Here is a 22,468-nt window from a genome sequence, read left to right as displayed (position 1 = left end):
CTCCACGTCCTCATCAACATTTATTATTGTATGTCTTTTAAAATTTTAGACATCCTGGTAGGTGTGCAGTAGTATCTCACTACGGTTTTGATTTGTGTTTCCCTAGAGACTGATGCTGTTGAGCATCTTTTCATGTGCTCATGAGCCATTCCTATATCTTGCTTTGTGAAATGTCTATTCAGGTCCTTTTTCCATTTTTAAATCGGTTTATTTGTCTTATTATGAGTTGGAAGAATTCTTTATGTGTTCTGGATACAAGAGATACATGATCAATCAGATATACAGTATACAAACTTTCTCCCATTCTGTAGCTTCTCATTTGCTCTTGAAACACAGAAGTTTTTAGTTGTGATGAAGACCAGTTTAGCCATTTATTTCCTATATTGGTTGTGCATTTGGGGTTGTGACTAAGAAAGCTTTGGCTAACTCAAGGTCATAAAGACTTTCTTCTCTTTCTTCTAAGATGTTTAAGAGGTTTGGCTCATACATTTAGGACTGTTGGTGTGAGTTGGGTTAGTCGGTGTGTGTGGTGTGAGGGGAAGGTTTAGTTCAGCTTTGTGCAGGAGCATCACTGCGTCTGTCTGTTGCCTTCCCTCACCTCCTCGCCTTCTGCCTGGAGGTGAGCAACACTGCCCCCCAGCGGCAGCCTCCGCCCGCATTTCCACCTCACTTCAGTTCAGGAGACTCGAGTATCTTGACTGCGCAACTCTTAATTCCAGTTTTCCGGAAGAAGAATTGGACGCGTTGGCCCGTTTGGGATCAGGAGACAGCCCTTGGTCCAATCACGTTGAGTTGACATGGTGTGACTTTGGCCGCCAGGACCCACTCCTAGATGAGTGATGGTTCTCAGAGAGGAGGCTTGGTGTGAGCTGGGCAAATATCCCCAAAAAGTGTCTCTTCGGCCTCAGGCTCATTGTCTTGGATCCCCTGTGAACTAGATTCACATCTCCAGTTCAGGGCTCACAGGTCAGATCCCCCAAACTGGTTTTTGCTCCACCTGTGTTTAAGTGTCCAAGAAAACAAAGGAAACAAGCAACCAATTGACAACTTAAAAAACTAAGAGTTTTCATGCAAAAATCCAGCTTTCAGGATTCATTCTAAAGTTAAGCAGATCTGGACTTGCCTGTTGGTGGCAGGCATCTGAGTGGCAACTGTCCTCTTCAGACAAAAGACATGGTCTCCTGCTTGCCCCAGGCCCTGCACACTATCTTGCTCCACACACAGTCCTCTGTTCTTATTAACTTTTCTTGCCTGACTCTGTGGCCTTCCCTTGTAGTTCCGTCAGTAAAGAATCTGCCTGCAATGCAGGAGACCCAGGTTCGATTCCTGGGTGAGGAAGATCCCCTGGAGGAGGAAATGGCACCCCACTCCAGTGTGCTTGCCTGGAGAACTCCATGGACAGAAGTGCCTGGCGGGCTAGAGTCCAGGGGGTCGCAAGAGTCGGATGTGACTGAGCGACTAAACCACCATCCTGACTCTGTAAATGTTTCAGCGTGTACCTCCACCCCCAGAAAAATCTTTGGGGCCACTGCCTGCCCACAGAGTCCTCTGCCTCTTGTGTCTCACCCAGAGGCTAACTCTGAGCCCAGCAGTGTCCTAGTTTTGAGTCAGCCACATCCGTGCAGTGCTGGGCTCATAATGGAATTTTGCTATTTGCATTCAGCTCTCTGCACCACTGCCAGTGGCATTGATAAACATGAGCGTTTGATGGAAATGATGCCAGGGCCAGGCTCAATGAGAATATGCAGTACTTGGGGCCCCCTCATGCATGGTGCCTCTTTCTTAGAATTAGAGCAAAGAATTTAATGTTCTGGCTTACTTGACCGCAGTAACCCCATCCAACACAAATGAGGCAGAAGGCAGAGTAGTTTGGAATGGGGAGTGGTGAGGGAAGCACTTCAAAATGTATCACAAAAGGAATCCCAAACTCCCACTTTCTACCAAAGAAAATAAAAGATGTTCTAAGAGTGTGGAAGACATTAAAAAACTTTTTTCCAGCGGGATAAATCTATTCTATATTGATTTTAAAAATGAGGACAGTTAGTTCTTACTCATCCTGTTACAAAACTGACATGTCTGTCTTCGTTGTTGAAATCTTGGAAAATGTGAGAGATAATAAATATTATTTACTACCCAGAGGAAACCACTGTTAACATAGCAGAGATTCACCCTCTCTCTAAGCCTGTTAGTTCACAGAACTGACATCATCCTGTCCAAACAACGTCTGTTGTAAATATAATTTCATCATAAGCATCTTCCCATTATCATTACTGGTGCTCCATAAATGTGATTATCGATGACTGCAGCTATCCCATAATATGTGTAGTTCCCAAAGGTTAGATTATTTCCTTTTGTTTCTTACCATAAATAATGTTGCAGCGAGCATCTTAATGCATAGGTCTTTTTTTTTTTTTTGAGATGTGCACATATATTTTCTTTTTTTTTTCCTTTTTTTTCCCATTTATTTTTTTATTAGTTGGAGGCTAATCACTTTACAATATTGTAGTGGTTTCTGTCATACATTGACATGAATCAGCCATGGATTACATGTATTCCCCATCCCGATCCCCCCTCCCACCTCCCTCTCCACCTGATCCCTCTGGGTCTTCCCAGTGCACCAGGCCCGAGCACTTGTCTCATGCATCCAACCTGGGCTGGTGATCTGTTTCACCCTAGATAATATACATGTTTCGATGCTGTTCTCTCGAAACATCCCACCCTTAATGCGTAGGTCTTTATTCACGTTTAGGATTATCATGAAAGAAGTTTCCTGGAAAACATTGGAAAGTTCACTGGAAAGGTATTGGTATTCATCAATAGTACAAATCTTATCTCAAGGTTTTGTTGGTTTAAAGATGCCTGTGAAAAACACGCCCACGGCTTCTGCACTGAGGCTGTTCCTATGCCTTCTGCTCTTTCCCCGTGTGGGCCTTCATTTCAGAGCTCATCCAGTAAGCCTGAGCATCCACTGGGCGTCTGCCATGCACCAGCATAGGAGAACGGCATAAGAGCTTCAAGGCGAGAGGATGCTCCAGGAAGGAGAAACAGCGCAGGCAGAAGCATAGAGGGTAAAACCCTTACTTACTGGAGCGGGGCACGGCAACCCACTCCAGTGCTCTTGCCTGGGAAATCCCATGGACAGAGCAGGCTGGCGGGCTACAGCCCACGGGGTTGCAGAAGTGTTGGACACGACTGAGCATATAAACTACTCCGACTGAGCCCCAACCTGCGTCCCCTGACTCCTTATTCTGTGCTCCAGTCTCTTCCAACAATTCCCCCCCAACACCTCGGACTCAGCTCTGTACTTTTATTCTTTCCTTTATTCATCCTTAAATCCCTCTTCCTTCCGCCCTGCAAACTGGTACTCATCCTTCAAAGCCCAGTCACACATCACCTGTGCTCTGATGTCCTCCTCCACATCCCCACTTTACCTTGGGAGGGACTGCTGTTCCCTGTCCTGTCACCTGCTGTGATCTTACCTCAGTTATCACACCAGTCCCAGTCAAACAACTGTTGTTCATTCGCTAAGTCGCGGCCGACTCTTTGCGGCCCCATGGACTGCAGCACACCAGGCTTTCCTGGCCTCCATTGTCTCCTGGAGTTTGCCCAGACTCATGTCCATGGAGTCGGTGATGCCATCATGGAATTTCTAGTTTATTTTTTCTGACGCTGTCTGTTTATCTTTTGTTTTTCTTCTCATCCTAATGACAAATGCCTTGAAGTCAGGGGCAGTGCTATTGGCTAGGATTCAGTGATAGAAAACCCAAGCTAATCCAGAGGTGGTTCTGGCTGGTAATGGCAACTTCACGATCATCAGTGACCTCAGCTCCTTCCCACTTACTGCTTCACTTCCCTTATCTTGAGGCTCTTTCTCATGGTCCCAAAATAGCTGCTAAAGCTCTGCTCATCCTGTCAACATTCCAGCCAGCTGGAAGAATGAAGGGCCAAAGAAAAGAACACATCCTTCCTTTAGGGCTGATTTCTGGAGCTTGCCAGCTATGTTTCCATTTCCATTTCATTGGAACTTAGTCATGTGGTCATACCCAGCCACAGAGAAGCCTGGGGAATGTGGTCCTATTCTAGGAAGCTGTGTTTTCATGTGAATAGCAGAAGTCTATTCCTAAATAGAAGAGAAGGGATATTGGGAAACTATTAATAGTTTCTGCCATCAGGAAAAGGAGGGAGAGGTTAGGATGATTCCTCTGAGCTCAGTGGGGCTGGCTAGGGGCTTGCTGCATCACTCACCAAGAAATGGAAGAAGACAGCACAGCTACTGTTAAATGGGCACTTCTGGGATGTCAGGCCCTGTAGTAGGAGTTTGTCCCTGTTTTAGAGGTGAATGCTGAGGCTTCGTGAAGCGAAATATCTTCCCCAGCTAACCAGGGCAGAAGCAGGATGATAGCAGAGGTTGACTGATTTCCAAAGCCTGGATTCTGGACTGCTGCCCTGTCCTACTACCCGCATGAGCTCCAAGCCTTGACTGCTGCCCTGTTCTATCGCCTGCATGAGCTCCAAGCCTTCCATGGACCAGCATTGCTTAAATGGGAGAGAAAGAGGAATGGACGAGGAACTGGGAGCCTCATCTCCCGTGTAGCATCTCTCAGATCCTCCAGTTAACCTTGCTTCCCCGTTCTGGATGTCAACAGAAGTTCCTGCCCTGTGGCTCTTTATATCTAAAACCAACAACTGCCTTTCAGAAAGCAGGAGTATTTCTAATTTGGAGCCAGAGCCTCCTCTTCTTGGATACCTCCTGTGATGGGGAACTTGGTATCTCTCAAAGCAACTCGTTGTATTGTTAGACAACATCTATTTTTTTTTGACACTCCTTCCTGAAAGCTGTTTTCTCTGGCATATCGTCCAGTTAGATCGGTGGCTCTCCACTGTGGCTCATTTGCTTCCCAGTGGATATCTGGAAATGTCTAGAGATATTTTTGGTTGTCGGGTCTGGGAATGAAGGAGAGGGTGTTGTTGGCATCTCAGAATAGATGCTGGGGGTGCTGCTAAACATCCAACGAGGCATAGGACACCCCTTCACAACAAAGAATTATCCAGCTCAAAATGTCAATAGAATGAACGCTGAAAAACTCTGAGTCAGACCTAGTTTTGAATCTTGGCTTCCCCAACCGCTTCTAGCCGTGTGACTTTGAGTAAGTCGATATTCTCCTCTGAGCCTGAGCTCACACTTTCCTCCTCTCTGCCTTGGAGATCATCAGAAAACCTCGCCGTGGGCTTGTGGTGGGTACTTACCTACTCACAGATTTCTGAAAAGTCCCAGGGGCTAGCTGCCCCAGTCGGCACTCCCAGGGTGTGGATGGACAGTTGACCACCTTCATTTGCTGGCACGTGGACCTGATTGGGTTAGACTATAATCACTCTAGTAAAAATTCCACTGCAGCTCATGGTTTTGGAATGGAGCCATTGCCTCAACTCAGAAATGATGGCTTGCCTCTCAGAGAGGAAGGATCCATCTCTGCTTGTCACGACATTGTCATCACAGGGGGTTAGCAGAGCACTCCTGCTGACTGTCTCAGCTGAGGCTCCAGACACCCCTGGAGGGAGGAGATACCGTGGCCTGCTCCTCGAGGGGCATGGTGCTATTGAGAACCCTTGATGCCCTGGTCCTTTCTTCTAGAAATGCCCTGTCCCGAGTGCCTCCCCGAGTGCCTCCTGAGGATCGGTTCTCTCTCCCCAGGGCACATCCTCTCTGAAGGCTTGACCTTGACCTCAGAGAGGGCACCTCAGAGCCCAGCAGGGACTGGGCAGCCTGAGGGGGGTGTGGCATCCTGAGCTGCCTTGTGAACCCAGGTACCGCCCACCCTTGGCCAGAGTGCCTGGCATCCCTTTGGCACTGAGGAAGGGAAAACCGTTCAAAGATCATTCCCCGAGGAGCTCAGATCCCCGCGGGAGGGGAAAGCAGCTTCCATTAGCTTTGTCAGGGCGTGGGGCCTTTTCAGGGGTCAGGTGAGAAAAGAGAGGCCAGAATGGCAGTCACCCAGCGCTGCGCTCAGGATGGCCCCACGCTCGGGTCACTGCACTGCGGCCTCCGTCCTGCAATGATTAATAACTTTCTGGCTTTTCATTTTGCCCTGGGCCCTGCATATTATGTCCAGAGTGGGACGTGCAGGAGATGCAGATGTGACCGCCCCCTGCCGCCCGCTGGCTGCCCTCCCAGTGGGGCCCACTGTTCCCGGGAGCCCAGTCTCTGGGGCACGCGTGCCCTCTGGCTCCCTCCTTGACCCCCTGGCAGCCTCTCAGCCGCAGCTCCACGTAAGTCTGCACCAGCCTGGCCACGGCACTCCCCTTTCCAAGAATCCTTCTTCTGAACCACATGGTTCCAAAGAACAAAAGAGGGTTTTCTTGTTCCTAAAATGGATCCCTGAGCTGAAAAGAAACCTTTTACCAGTAAGTATCTGTTGAATGAATGAGTTCTGAGCCAAGATATTTTGGAGCATCCTGCTTCTTGCTCATTTGTTTATTCAATTCACAAATATTTCTTGATATGCTCCTTTTATCTTTATAATGTTATCAAAATAATGTGCCTAAACTCTGAAAAAGAAACTGTGGTAAAAAAATGGAGCTTATGATGATGCTTAAGTGAGGAGTGCAGAGTTCCAAAGAATAGCAAGGAGAGATAAGAAAGCCTTCCTCAGTGATCAATGCAAAGAAATAGAGGAAACATAGAATGGGAAAGACTAGATATCTCTTCAAGAAAATTAGAGATAGAAGAACTAAAGAGCCTCTTGATGAAAGTGAAAGAGGAGAGTGAAAAAGTTGGCTTAAAACTCAACATTCAGAAACTAAGATTATGGCATCTGGTCCCATCACTTCATGGCAAATAGACAAGGAAATAGTGGAAACAGTGACGGACTTTATTTGGGGGGGCTCCAAAATCACTGCAGAGGTGACTGCAGCCATGAAATTAAAAGACGCTTTCTCCTTGTAAGAAAAGCTATGACCAACCTAGATAGCATATTGAAAAGCAGAGATATTACTTTGCCAACAAAGATCTGGTCAAAGCTATGATTTTTTTCCAATAGTCATCTATGGATGTTAGAGTGGACTATAAAGAAAATTGAGTACCAAAGAATGGATGCTTTTGAACTGTGGTGTTGGAGAAGACTCTTGATAGTCCCTTGGACAGCAAGGAGATCCTACCAGTCCATCCTAAAGGAAATCAGTTTTGAGTATTCATTGGAAGGACTGATGCTGAAACTGAAACTCCAATACTTTGGCCACCTGATGCGAAGAGCTGACTCATTAGAAAAGACCCTGATGCTGGGAAAGATTGAGGGTGGGAGGAGAAGGGGACAACAGAGGATGAGATGGTTGGATGGCATCACTGACTCAATGGACATGAGTTTGAGTAAGCTCCAGGAGTTGGTGATGGACAGGGAGGCCTGGCGTGCTGCAGTCCATGGGGTCACAAAGAGTCAGACACAACTGAGCAACTGAACTGAACTGAACTAAGTGAGGAAGATAAGGTTATGCTGTATTAGTTTTCTCCAATATTTTATCTTTCTTTGGAACTGAAGTATAGTTGATTTACAATATTAGTTTCTGGTGTATGTCAAGCTGATTCAGTTTTATATATATATGTATATATATACACACATGTAATATATATATATGTATTCTTTTTCGTATTATTTTCCCTTATGGTTTATTACAGGATAGTGAATATTATTCCCTGTGCTATACAGTAAGATCTTGTTGTTTATCTACTATATTTTCTCCCACATTTTATTATGATAAGTATCAGTGAAATACAGAATTTAGAAACATTATACAGTGAACACCGATACACTGTTTTGCTTTATTTTTTAGATTCCACATATAAGTGATATCATACAGTATTTGTCTTTGTCCGACCTAATTCACTAGGCACTGTATTTTTATTGAGGTTATTGTTATTCAGTCGCTAAGTCATATCTGACTCTTTGTGACCCCATGGACTGCAGCATGCCAGGCTTCCCTGTCTTTCACTGTCTCCCAGAGTTTGCTCAGATTCATGTCCATTGAGTTGGTGATGCTATCTAACCATCTCATCCTCTGCCACCCTCTTCTCCTTTTGCCTTCAGTCTTTCCCAGCATCAAGGTCTTTTCCAGTGAGTCAGCTCTTCGCATCAGATGGCCAAAGTATTGGAGCTTCAGCTTCAGCATTAGTCCTTCCAATGAATATTCAGGGTTGATTTCCTTTAGGATTGACTGGTTTGATCTCCTTGCTGTCCAAGGGACTCTCAAGAGTCTTCTCCAGTGCAATTCGAAAGCATCAATTCTTCAGTGCTCAGTCTTCTTTATGATCCAACTCTCACATCTGTACATGACTACTGGAAAGACCATAGCTTTGACTAGATGGACCTTTGTCAGCGAAGTGATGCCTCTACTTTTTATTAATGTCGACTAAAAGATGTGTACAACTTGAGAGTTGTTAAGTTTTATTTGGGGCAAAATGAGGACTATAGCCTGGGAGACAGCATCTCAGATAGCTCTGAGAGACTGCTCCAAAGAGGCAGTTGGGGAAGGTCAATATATAAGATTTCGGTGAAGGGGGAGTTCAATGCAACTCAAGAGCTTACTTTACAAAAGTTTCCTGCTAGTCACAAGGAGCTGATGTCACCATGAAGGGATTTAGTGTTTTTCTAGATATGAAGAGATGCAAGGATTGGGATCATGAAATCAGTTCCTGGAAATATCTAACTATCTAAAGACCTGTTCCACTGGATTCCCTGGAGAACAGAATGCCTCACTGCACCCTGGATTCCTTCAACAGGGGGAGCTGAAGGCCAACAGCTGCAGCAGCACAAGGTTCAGTCTCCAGAGAGGCAGATGGCAAATGCTCTTGTTGTTCAGTCACTGGCAAATGCTCTTGGCAAGTACCAGTTTGTAGTTAACAATATGCTGTCTAGGCTTGTCATAGCTTTCCTTCCAAGGAGCAGATGTCTTTTAATTTCATGGCTGCAGTCACCATCCGCAGTGATTTTGGAGCCCAAGAAAATAAAATCTGTCACTGCTTCCACTTTTTCTTCTTCTATTTGCCATGAAGTGATGGGACTGGATGCCATGATCTTAGTTTTTTGAATGTTGAGTTTTAAGCCAGCTTTTTCACTCTTCTCTTTCACCCTCATCAAAACGCTCTTTAGTTCCTCTTTGCGTTTTGTCATTAGAGTGGTATCATCTGCATATCTGAGGTTGTTCACTAAGCATAATATGTTCTAAGTCCATCTATATTGTTGCAGATGGCAATTTTTATTTCTTTGTTATGGCTGAGTAGTATTCCATTGTGTATATGTATGTATGAATATATATATTGATTGAGGCATATATATGCATCTTCTCTATTCATTTGTTGATGGACCCTTGGGTTGCTTCAATATCTTGGCAGTTGTCAATAACGCTGCAGTGAACGTTGGGGTAGAAGTACCTTTTTGAATTAGGGCTTTCGTTTTTGTCAGACGCATACCCAGATGTGAAACTGCTAGGTCACATGGTAGTTCTATCTTTAGTTTTTTAAGGCACCACCATACTGTTCTCCATAATGGTTATACAAATTTACATTCCTACCAACAGTGTACAAGGTGCCCATTTCTCTACATCCTCACCCGCATTATTTGTGTTCTTTTTGCTGATCGCCATTCTGACAGGTATGAGGTGATGTGTCATTGTGGTTTTGATTCACATTTATTTCCCTGATGATTAGTGCTGTGGAGCTTCTTTCATGTGCTAGTTGGCCATCTGCATATCCTCTTTGGAAAAATGTCTATTAGGGTCTTCTGTCCATTTTTTAATCAGCTTCTTTGGTTTTGTGGTTTTTTTTTCAATGTTGAGTTGTATGAGCTGTTTATATATTTTGAATATTAATCCCTTATCAGTCATATCATTTGCAAATATCTTCTCCCATTCAGTAGACTGTCTTTCCATTTTGCCCATGGATCCTTTTGCTGTGCAAAAGAATTCAAATTTAATTAGGTCCATTTGTTTTGGGGCGGGTTTTGCTTTTTCTCTTTAAAAATCATAAGAATGTAGCCGTCTACCCAAGAATTTATCCGGCTTTGCCTTAATGTAGAAATAATGATTTTTGCTGAATTATCAAGAGACATTTACACTGTTAGTATTTCTCAGTTTTCCTTAAACTCATACCACTTTTTGACTGATATAAAAATCTAAGAACACCTTCTGGAAGTTGTACTTTGACCTCCCGCCCCAGTTGAGGATCAACTGTAGCAGTCTGTTTTCAGTATAGTCCCACTAGCAGAGGTTGTGTTACATATTACTTTGCATAGTTTATGTAATGAAAACAAAATTCAAATATAAAAGTGAAATGATAGAAATACTTCCTCAGATAACATAATCCTCTTCCCATTTGAGAACCATTCATCTAAAAAGATTTTCTAGATTTATTTCATGCTTTGTGTGCCCTGGTAACCCTCCCTTATATTGGTTAGCAGTGCTTTAGATCCAAGTGAAAACTCTCACAACAGTGACTTAAGCAAAAAAGATATTTAATTTCTCATAATAACCAGCCTGGTGGAAGAAGACTCCAGGGTCAGCTCAGCAGTTCAGTAATAACTAGACTCTGAGTTGGCATCTCAGTGGTTTTCTTGATGTTTCCCTGATGGCCCCAAGATGATTGCCATTGCTCCATGCATCACTTCCTATCACAAAGAAGACGGTGAGTAGGAAACACCCTTGTATTCATTTTGCTTATTTGTCAGAGAGGAAGAACTTTTCCAGAACCCCAACTCTGCCATGAGACTTCCCCATCTACCTTGTCAGCCACAGGTATGTCTCACACCCACTCCTAGACCAGCCACTGGCAAAGAGAAACAGCGGCACCGTATGCAGCTTAGACCAATCGTGATGCAACCCCCCTCCCAGCATGCGTGTACAACAGGGGACTTGTACAAACCTCACCTCGTCTTAGCTCATGCCCCCTCCACGAGAATGTGAGCTCTTGGAGGACAGAGGTTTTTGCTTTGTTCAGTGGTGTATTCCCAGCACCCAGGACAATGCCCAGCATTGCAATAAATAGTCAATAATTGAAGGAAGGAGGGGATGGCTAAGGAGGCAGGGAGTATGGGCTGCAGGTAACTAACAGTGTCTATCACCCTGATCGCATACAACCGTGGTTCGATGCCTGTGACAGCGCTGAGTGATGCTACTGATCACGGGACCTCTGACCTGAATCCTTGTGTCTCTCCCCCCCCCCCCCCCCCCAGGGAGTGAGCCATAGCTGGAGGCTACACTTGTGCCAATGACCTGTCCCAACTCCTCCTGTGTCTTTGAAGACAAGATGTGTGAGGGGAATAAGACCGCCCCTGCCGACGATGCCCAGATGATGCCCCTGGCGGTGGTCCTGAGCACCATCTCCTTGGTCACGGTGGGACTCAACCTGCTGGTCCTGTATGCTGTGCGCAGTGAGCGGAAACTGCACACGGTGGGGAACCTCTACATCGTCAGCCTCTCGGTGGCCGATCTGATCGTGGGGGCGGTCGTCATGCCCATGAACATCCTCTACCTCCTCATGTCCAGGTGGTCCCTGGGGCGCCCTCTCTGCCTCTTCTGGCTTTCCATGGACTATGTGGCCAGCACGGCGTCCATCTTCAGCGTCTTCATCTTGTGTATCGACCGCTACCGCTCCGTGCAGCAGCCCCTCAAGTACCTGCGGTACCGTACCAAGACCCGAGCATCCATCACCATCCTAGCCGCCTGGTTTCTCTCCTTCCTCTGGGTTATCCCCATTCTGGGCTGGCGTCGCTTCCGGCCGGAGACCCCAGAGCCCCGGGGGGACAGGTGTGAGACGGACTTCTACAACGTCACGTGGTTCAAAATCATGACCGCCATCATCAACTTCTACCTGCCCACCTTGCTCATGCTCTGGTTCTATGCTAAGATCTACAAAGCCGTGCGGCAACACTGCCAACATCGGGAGCTCATCAACGGGTCCTTCCCCTCCTTCTCTGACGTGAAGATGAAGCCGCAGAACCTCCAGGTGGGCGCCAAGAAACCGGGGAGGGAGTCCCCCTGGGAGGTTCTCAAAAGCAAGCCGAAAGACACCGAGGGTGGACCGGTTTTGAAGCCACCATCCCAGGAGCCAAAGGAGGTGACATCTCTAGGTGTCTTCAGCCAAGAGAAGGATGGAGAACCGGGCAAATTCTACTGCTTCCCACTTGACACTGTGCAGACGCAGCCGGAGGCAGAGGGGAGTGGCAGGGGCTACGCAGCCATCGACCGGAGCCAGACCCGGCTCGAGATGGGTGAGCAGGGCCTGAGCATGCCTGGGGCTAATGAGGCCTTAGAGGATCAGATCCTAGGTGACAGCCAGTCCTTCTCCCGGACAGACTCCGACACCCCCGCAGAGCCGGCACCAGGGAAACGCAAGTCGCCAAGCGAGTCTAGCACAGGCCTGGAGTACATCAAGTTCACTTGGAAGAGGCTCCGCTCACATTCAAGACAGTACGTGTCTGGGTTGCACATGAACCGAGAGCGGAAGGCTGCCAAGCAGTTGGGTTTTATCATGGCGGCCTTCATCATCTGCTGGATTCCTTACTTCATCTTCTTCATGGTCGTTGCCTTCTGTGAGAGCTGCTGTAACCAGCGTGTGCACATGTTCACCATCTGGCTGGGTTACATCAACTCCACGCTGAACCCCCTCATCTACCCCTTGTGCAATGAGAACTTCAAGAAGACCTTCAAGAAAATTCTGCACATTCGTTCCTAGGAGAGGCTCCCGGGGCATGCAACCAAGTGACCTTTAATGACGTCCCCGAAGGAAGTGAAGGAGGAGCCGGTTGCCTTGCCAGGCCCCTGGGCCTTCTGGAGTCGGCAGAATGGTCTTAGGGGCTGGGGAGTTTGGAAAGTTCACAGGCGCAGTGTGAAGAACAGCAGATGGCGGTGGTCAGCAGAGAGCAGAATATTTGCAAGAGACTCAGCTCTGTCCGAGCTCTCCTGTTCCTCGGGAATGTGGGGACCTCAGACTCACACTGTAATTCCAGCTTTCAAACTCAAATTATTGGGCTACTGAAGGGACGTGTGGGGAGAGTTCCAGTGGAACTCCGGAGCCTTCTTCAAGTGGAGCTCCACGACTGTGGTGCAGAGACCTTAGACATGCAGATAGATGCTGTCCCCTGCCAGCGGTCACCTTGAAAGGCAGGACAGCTATTCCACTGTGACTGCCACGTCTCAGAACACCTCTTTCTGAGCCTCTTTTGCAGCTTTCTCCAGATCCAGTGTCTGAACCACCCTGGCTACTCCACCTCATTATTTCTCACTCACGCACATCTTAAGAGTTGATGGGAAATGATGCAGTCTGCACATCCATCGTTTTCAAACCCAAATTCCGTTCTTCTATTAAAGAAGAGCTTAAATGGCTCCCTCAAAGAGAAAAGGAATATTTTTTAGATGGTTGTCTATTAGAAACAATAAAAGAGGAGTGGGGAGAAGAAAGCCATATTGCTTGAGCGCTGTGCCAGGTTGGTGTCATTTAAACCCGATGACACCCCACAACAGGACGATGGTATTACTAGAAAAGCAAATGGAGGAACAGCAAGGTGCAATAAGGTACCCGAGATCACCCAACTAGTTATAAGAAAGCTGGAGCAAACATCATATGGTTTTAACTCACTGTAACACATTTTCTCTGAGAGGCAAAAATTTGTTCTATTCAGTACACACACACACACACACACAATTCCTGAGTGGTGGTGGCAGTTCACAAGAGTATGTTGAGAGGAGGAACAGCTGACATAGAATGTGGCCACAGGTGATACTTTTAGAAGGAAACAGTATACTTTTCATCTGTGAATTCTGCTGTGTTTATCCAAGAAACTTCATCATGTACTTTAATGGTCACACTTTTAATGTCAAAACTTACAAAGGCATGGGAACAGGCAGTTTTACTTGGTGTTTATGTTGCAATCTGGTTGTGATTTATATTTTAAAACTGGATGCTAAACCGTAATATATGTAGCCAGTGGGAGTGCCTGTACAAGCTGGTATTTTATGTCTTGTGTTCCTGTTTGCATGATCTGTTAAAATGAGAGATTTTTACCTACTAAAATATGATCTTTGAAGCTATACTCTTGTAAGGTTGATTTATTTAATTCTCCCTTTCTGAGTCTCTTTGGACTTAAGATTTTGGAAGGACTGATGCTGAAGCTGAAACTCCAATACTTTGGCCACCTCATGCGATGAGTCAACTCATTGGAAAAGACCCTGATGCTGGGAGGGACTGGGGGCAGGAGGAGAAGGGGACGACAGAGGATGAGATGGCTGGATGGCATCACCGACTCCATGGACATGAGTTTGAATAAACTCCAGGAGTTGGTGATGGACAGGGAAGCCTGGCGTGCTGTGATTCATGGGGGTCGCAAAGAGTTGGACATGACTGAGTGACTGAACTGAAATGTAATGTTAAATGTTACAAGATTTGATACAAGGTTTCCCTTTGGTTTCTGGTCATATTTGTAAATGTCTTTAGAAAAGGACTTACTTTTTATAACAAGCTTTACCCTCTACTTTGCACCTCCCAAAGCTCCCCTCCCTCAAAACTGGAGGGAGCCAAAGAGACTTTTATCCTGCTTTGGGTTATCCTGGTCTGTTTCCATGTCGGAAACCAGGAAGAGTTGCTTCCTGGGTCCCCTCCAGACCAAGGAGCACTTTTAAGTCTTTCTAAAGACCACCCCACACAGGCAAATGGCTAAGTACCCATTACTGATATTGATGAACAGTTGAAGCAACTAGTGAAGCCAAGTGGTTACAAGCTCAGACCTTGGTCAACGAGATCTGGATTTGAATCTGACAAGAACAAAAATGGTCAGTATAATTTGCCAGAGCATAAAAAACAAGATTCCATGCATTATTGTGCATGGGCTTGCAGAGTAAATGGTACCCAGTGGGGACTCGGAGTTTTAAAGTATACTGAGCATATACTTCATGCTTTACCACTTTTATCTAATCTTTACAACAACCTTGTGAGGCAGATTTCTGTGGTTTTACAAATAGGTAAACCATAGCACAGAGGGGTTAATAAGAACCGAGCCTAAGACCTGATTCTGGAGTGGGCTTCCTTTCCACGATATCAACCTGTTCTTCCTCCAACTCTCTGTATGATTGAATTAACTGTTGAATTCATGAAAGGCAGTGGACTAGGGTGCAGATGTAACTTAGCCCTAGCCCACTCAAGAAAGAATTAGTGGCTGATGGCTTAGACAAAATCCAGTTGAAACCAGGCTCCCTGCTCCAAATACGAAAATAAATGCCTTCTTGGAAAAGCCTGTTAGAGACCTTGGTTATAGATTAAAACTTGATTACACATTTTAGATTAAAAAGAAGCCACCCCCTTGGGTTTCTCTTTATGGACTTAAAGCTGATGAGCTTGAAGTCAATTCCTCCACTGACCAATGTGTGAAGCTTACCAAATATTGGCTTCTTGTTAACAACTTACAAGGTTTACAACAATGCATGTTGGATGAGCTTTTTAAGGGCAGTTTTCTCCAAGTTGTTAAGTTAGAGTAACAGACGCTTGTTTTTCTTCACTGCTGCATGCTGAGGAAGGTTCAATATGCTTTGGCCCCAGATCACTGCTATTCCAGGGAAAGGCCTAGTGGCAGAGAGGGGACTTCAGGTGAGGAGGGGAAAACAATGGGTCAAAACAAGAGGAAACCAGGGGAGGTGGGCATGTTACCGAGTCCAAGCTCCTACTGCTCCTGCGTGACAGGCCAGCAAATCAAGAGTTGAGTTGTTGGAGCAAAGAATACTGACTTTACTTTGAAAGCCAATGGACCAAAAAGAAGGTGGACTAGTGTCCCAAAGAATTGTCTTCCTGAGTTAGAATTCAGGCTTATTTTAGACTAAAAGGGGAGGGGATAAAAGAATATATTATTCACTAATGTCTTCATAGCTTAAATATATTCAAAGGAAGAATAAACCCATCCTTAGCATTTATTTTCATCCTTCAGTTCAATTCAGTTCTGTCACTCAGTCGTATCCAACTCTTTGCGACCCCATGGACTGCAGCGCACCAGGCTTCCCTGTCCATCACCAACTCACAGAGCTTATTCAAACTCATGTCCATCGAGTCGGTGATGCCACCCAACCATCTCACCCTCTGTTGTCCCCTTCTCCCACCTTCAAGCTTTCTCAGCATCAGGGTCTTTTCCAATGAGGTCAGTTCTTCGCATCAGGTGGCCAAAGTATTGGAGTTTCAGCTTCAGCATCAGTCTTTCCAATGAATATTCAGGACTGATCTCCTTTAGGATGGACTGGTTGGATCTCCTTGCAGTCCAAGGGACTCTCAAGAGTCTTCTCCAGCACCACAGTTCAAAAACATCAATTCTTTGGTGCTCAGCTTTCTTTGTAATCTGAAGGCAATATGAAAACCATCAATTACATCATCATATAAATTGATAAAAGCTTGCAAAGCCATTCCATCCAGTAGAAATTGCCATAGATTTTCGACATTGCTAAGTTAATGTTACTGCAAAGGCTGGGTTTGCCTTTTGGTGCACGTTGAGCCAAAAGACACAACTAAACCCAAGAGCAGGAGGAGGAAGGATTTATTATCTGCAGAATAAGTATTTATTCCTTGTTGTAAGGAGAACACCAGAAATCTTCCCCAAGGCAGTGTCTCCCAACAGCAAAATTGGGGAAGATTTAAGCTACGGTTGTTTGCATATTCATGAAGGAGCTTGGGTGTTGATTGAGGTCACAAGAGTCAGAAAAGGTCAACATCATCATCCTTCAGGTTGCAATTGATCTGGTGGCTGAGCTCCTGGGGCAGGGGGGTGGGGCGTGCAAATGAAATTCTGCAAAGCAGCTCAAGAAAGTGCTTCAGGCTAGTATTTACCATTGAAACAGATCTGGGAGTCTTTACAACAGATATTATTTTTGCTTATCATTACTTCTCTTGCTTGATAGCAGTCAAGGTGTTCCTGCAGGGGTTGTTGTTGTTGTCGTTGTTCCCTTAAGATCATTAATTACTGACCTGTTCAATGATAAGCACTGTGGCCGGGCTCAGATCACAAAATGGCTTAGGCCAAAAATAGCTTCTCTTATGTCAAGAAAGCCATGCCTGGTTCTCTTTCTCTGGGGAGCCCCTACGCTATCTGCTTACACTTACAAAATGTCTGTTCAGAAAAATCCATGAGTCTCCCAACTGGCCATTTGATAGATTGGTCATTTGGTTACTTAGCTGGCAGAAAATAGCTTGCCTCTCTTTTGAAAATGGGTCTCCTAGAAGAGAAAGTCTCAAGGGCAAGGCGAAGGAGATTATGGGCTCTCCTGGCTGTGATGCCCTTGAAGAGCTGTAAAGAAACAATGCTGCTAAGACCTACATTGCCAACACATCATTCCACAATTCCTTGGGCTTACAAAACCTAGGTTGTGCAACGGTTCCCATTGTGCAGGGATGTGTGATGTCCTCAGCTGAGCTGTAAGAGAAGTGATGAAGGTACACTGACTTGGACCGCTGTGGTCTTGAATAAGTGTAATGGGCCTCCCTGCTCCACTATGTCTGAGAATGTTCTCTGTCTTTTTATGGCGCCTGGTCATGCATCTTCCTTGAGGCTCACCATCTTGGTGCCCCATGGGTCTGCCTCCCCAATATTGGGCAGCTGGGGGTAATCTGCTCTGAGCCTCACCCCAATTCCCTGCTAACATGGAGGCCACATTTGTGACCTAGGTGACCATCTACTTGGGATGCCCAGACCTCATCTAATAATTTAACAAATGCTTTTGAGCACTTCTTGGGCCAGTCCTTGGGACCAGGCCTTAGGAGACAATAGAGGTCATGTCAGATATGGTTTCCACCCATGGATCTACTACAGGGTTGCAGGTGACAGAAGCAAACTCTGTGAATGGCTACTGGCATGTTTTGTGGAATCCAGGAACACGTTGGATGACCTCACTTCTGAAAGGCTTAAGCCAAGTCAGTTTCTGGAACCTCATCAACCAGAATCTGAGGACATTCCCACTAGAATGTTGCCATTGACCTATATGAGTCATTCCTATCTCTACCTGCTATGAGCATCAGTTCAAAAGTCCAAAGGGTGAAGAATCGTCTTTTATCCACCTCTGCGGCAATCAGCTCTAAAGGGAGGTGGGGGCCAGTTGGCACAACATGGTCAGAGGGCCAACAGTTCCCAGAGGAGCAGGAATCATAGTGAGCAGAGCAGAAACTCTAAAAAAAAAGGATGCATTACAAGGATCTTGAAGTCCAGCAGAGGAAATCTCATAAAGAACTACATTCAACTCAGCTTCATAGATGCTTAGTTAACTGAAACTCAGGGGTAGTGGGTGTTAGGCACATTTTCACTTAGGAGGTGACATCTCCGCTTATCTTTTTTTAAACCAAGTTTATTACATTCAATATATACAGTAATGCATGTGTGCTCAGTCACTTCAATCGTGTCCAACCACCAGGGTCCTCTGTCCATGAAGTTCTCCAGGCAAGAATACTGGAGTGCCTTGCCGTTTCCCACTCCAGGGGACCTTCCCCACCCAGGGATCGAACCCAAGTCTCCTGTGGCTCCTGCATTGCCGGCAGATTCTTTACCACTGAGCCACTGGGGAAGCCCAATGTATACAGTAAAATGCACCAATTTTAAATGTAGAGCTCAATGAGTTTTGACAGATGTGTACACCCATGTCATCTCCATCTCAATCAAGATGTAGAAGACTTCTATCACCTTAGGAAGATTCTCATACCCCTTTGCAGATAATGCTCTCCTTTACGCCCCAGGCAGCCACTGAAGCGACTTCTGTCACTAGAGATTAGTTTTGCTGATTCTAGAACTTTCTGCAAGTGGAATTGTATAGTATGGACTCTTTTTCCGTCAACATTTTGCCTAAGATTCAACCACATTTCAAAGCTGTGTTTTGGAGACTAAGAGAAAGAGGGAGGATGTTGTCGGGATGGAGACATGAAAGCAGAGTGTGCTTTAAACACCGATACACGCAGTCTGAGGGGCAGTGGTAGGACAGCCGCCTGATAAAGTGGAAAGAGATGACAACGTTGAATTCTACCTGAGCCCTGCACTCTTGAAAAAAATGGATGGTGAAGAAATCTCCCAACTCTTTTCTCCTCTGGCAATGGTTTACTGCAAAGAAACACCTCATCCCGTAGGACCTACATAAGATTCCTGATTGCTTCCCTCGGATACCTGGGGCAAGGCGACACACCGTCCTTCTGAATTCCTATTCTTTACCATATAAAAGATTCCCTGAACTATCGGTTTCCACTGATCAATAGAACGAAATGCTGGTCAACAAAATTTTAAACTTCTCTCATTTTTCCAGTCTCCTTAATTTTGCCACACACTCAGCCTGAGTCTGTGCAGTCAAAGCTCTGGTTTTTCTAGTAGTCATGTAGGGATACAAGAGTCAGATCGTGAAGAAGGCTGAGCGCTGAAGAGTGGATGCTTTCAAACTGTGGTGTTGGAGAAGACTCTTGAGAGTCCCTTGGACCAGAAGGAGATCAAACCAGTCAATCCTAAAGAAAATTAATTCTAAATATTCATTGGAAGGACGGATGCTGAAGGTGAAGCTCCAGTACTTTGGCCACCTGATGCAAAGAGCCAGCTCATTGGAAAAGATCCTGATGCTGGGAAAGATTGAGGGCAGAAGGAGAAGGGGGTGACAGAGGATGAGACGGTTTGATGGCATCACCATCTCAGTAGACATGAGTTTGAGCAAACTCTGGGAGATAGTGAAGGACAAGGAAGCCTGGCATGCACAGTCCATGGGGTCACAAAGAGCCAGACATGACTTAGTGACTGAGCAACTGAACAACAAGAGCCCAAGGTGAGCTTCCCAGGTGGCCTAGTGGTAAAGAATCTGCCTGCCAGTGCAGGAGACATAGAGACGTGGGTTTGATCCCTGGGTTGGGAAGATCCCCTGGAGGAGGGCATGGCAGGCCACTCCAGTGTTCTTGCCTGGAGAATCCCATGGACAGAGGAGCCTGGTGGGCTACAGTCCATGGGGTCACACAGAGTTGGACACGACTGAGCAATGTAGCACACACACACAGCCTGAGTCAGCACATAACTCCTTCTGAGAACATGGAGAAGCGCTACACAGTCAGCAAAAAAAAGCCCGGGACCTGACTGTGGCTCAGATCATGAACTCCTTATTGCCAAATTCAGACTTAAATAGAAGAAAGTAGGGAAAACCACTAGACCATTCAGGTATGACCTAAATCAAATCCCTTACAATTATACAGTGGAAGTGACAAGTAGATTCAAGGGATTAGATCTGATAGATAGAGTGCCTGATTAATTATGGATGGAGGTTCGTAACATTGTACAGAAGGTGATGATCAAAACCATACCCAAGAAAAAGAAATGCAGAAAGGCAAAATGGTTGTCTGAGGAGGGCTTACAAATAGCTGAGAAAATAAGAGAAGTGAAAGGAAAAGGAGAAAAGGAAAGATATATCCATCTGAATACAGAGTTCCAAAGACTAGCAAGGAGAGATAAGAAACCCTTCCTAAGTGATCAGTGAAAGAAATAGAGGAAAGCAACAGAACTGGAAAGACTAGAGATCTCTTCAAGAAAATTAGAGATACCAAGGGAACATTTCATGCAAAGTGAAAGTGAAAGTGAAGTTGCTCAGTCATGTCCGACTCTTTGCGACCCCATGGACTGTAGCCTACCAGGCTCCTGCCATCCTTGGGATTTTCCAAGCAAGAATATTGAATTGGGTTGCCATTTCCTTCTCCAGAGATCTTCCCAACCCAGGGATTGAACCTGGGTCTCCCGCATTGTAGGCAGACGCTTTACCGTCTGAGCCACCAGGGAAGCCATTTCATGCAAAGATGGGCTCAATAAAGGACAGAAACAGTATGGACCTAACAGAAGCAGAAGATACTAAGAGGTGGCAAGAATACACAGAAGAACTATACAAAAAAGATCTTAATGACCCAGATAACCACGATGGTGTGATCACTCACCTAGAACCAGACATCCTGGAATGTGAAGTAAAGTGGGCCTTAGGAAGCATCACTACGAACAAAGCTAGTGGAGGTGATGGAATTCCAGTTGAGCTATTTCAAATCCTAAAAGTTGTTGCTGAGAAAGTGTTGCACTCAACATGTCAGCAAATTTGGAAAACTCAGCAGTGGCCACAGGACTGGAAAAGGTCAGTTTTCATTCCAATCCCAAAGAAAGGTAATGCCAAAGAAAGTTCAAGCTACCGCACAATTGCACCCATCTCACATGCTAGCAAAGTAATGCTCAAAATTCTCCAAGCCAGGCTTCAACAGTACATGAACCAAGAACTTCCAGATATTCAAGCTGGATTTAGAAAAGACAGAGAAACCAGAGATCAAATTGCCAACATCCGTTGGATCATAGAAAAAGCAAGATGAATTCCAGAAAAATATCTACTTCTGCTTCATTGACTATGCTAAAGCCTTTGACTGTGTGGATCACAACAAATTGTGGAAAATTCTTAAAGAGATAGGAATACCAGACCACCTTACCTGCCTCCTGAGAAATCTGTATGCAGGTCAAGAAGCAACAGTTAGAACTGGACATGGAACAACAGACTGGTTCCAAATAGGGAAAGGAGTATGTCAAGGCTGTATATTGTCACCCTGCTTATTTAACTTATATGCAGAGTACATCATGAGAAATGCTGGACTGGATGAAGCACAAGCTGGAATCAAGACTGCCAGGAGAAATACCAATAACCTCAGATATGCAGATGACACCACCCTTATGGCAGAAAGTGAAGAGGAACTAAAAAGCCTCTTGATGAAAGTGAAAGAGAAGAGTGAAAAAGCTGGTTTAAAACTCAACATTCAAAAAATGAAGATCATGGCATCTGGTCCTATCACTTCATGGCAAATAGATGGGAAAACAATAGAAACAGTGATAGACTTTATTTTCTTGGTTTCCAAAATCACTGCAGATGGTGACTGCAGCCATGAAATTAAAAGATGCTTGCTCCTTGGAAGAAAAACTATGACCAACCTAGACAGCATATTAAAAAGCAGAGACATTACTTTACTGACAAAGGTCCATATAGTCAAAACTATGGTTTTTCCAGTAGTCATGTATGGATGTGAGAGTTGGACCATAAAGAAAGCTGAGCACTGAAGAACTGATGCTTTTGAACTGTGGTGGGAGAAGACTTGAGCATCCTTTGTACTCCAAGGAGATCAAACCAGCCAATCCTCAAGGAAATCAGTCCTAAATATTCATTGGAAGAACTGATGCTGAAGCTGAAGCTCCAATACTTTGGTCATCTGATTCAAAGAACTGACTCATTGGAAAAGACCCTGATGCTCAAATGATTGAAGGCAGGAGGAGAAGGGGATGACAGAGGATGAGATGATTGGATGCTATCACTGACTTGATGGACATGGGTTTGAGCAAGCTCTGGGAGGTGGTAATGGACAGGGAAGCCTGGCATACTGCAGTCCATGGGGTCGCAGAGAGTCAGACATGACTGAGAGACTAAACTGAATGAG

At 45.4% G+C, this 22,468-nt stretch overlaps 2 protein-coding genes and 1 non-coding gene across 3 annotated transcripts in view; 2 read left to right on the top strand and 1 right to left on the bottom strand.

The window, feature by feature from the left end:
* The window catches only part of HRH1 (histamine receptor H1), a 94,679-nt gene extending 80,606 nt beyond the window's left edge, over positions 1 to 14,073 (top strand). Inside the window, exon 2 of the mRNA XM_070463451.1 lies at positions 11,217 to 14,073. Within this exon, the coding sequence (XP_070319552.1) occupies positions 11,252 to 12,718 (1,467 nt within the window). The 5' untranslated portion in view covers positions 11,217 to 11,251 and the 3' untranslated portion in view covers positions 12,719 to 14,073. The remainder of the gene's footprint in view (positions 1 to 11,216) is intronic.
* Positions 1 to 22,468, top strand: part of ATG7 (autophagy related 7) — a 384,864-nt gene that overhangs the window by 80,608 nt on the left and 281,788 nt on the right. The gene's annotated exons all lie outside the window — the stretch shown is intronic.
* Positions 20,721 to 20,792, bottom strand: TRNAC-ACA (transfer RNA cysteine (anticodon ACA)). Its single transcript has one exon. It is a non-coding gene; the product is annotated as a tRNA-Cys (tRNA).

This window comes from Odocoileus virginianus, unplaced genomic scaffold, assembly GCF_023699985.2.
Source record: "Odocoileus virginianus isolate 20LAN1187 ecotype Illinois unplaced genomic scaffold, Ovbor_1.2 Unplaced_Contig_2, whole genome shotgun sequence".
Taxonomy (NCBI): domain Eukaryota; kingdom Metazoa; phylum Chordata; class Mammalia; order Artiodactyla; family Cervidae; genus Odocoileus; species Odocoileus virginianus.
This window is presented reverse-complemented; position numbering and strand designations above follow the sequence as displayed.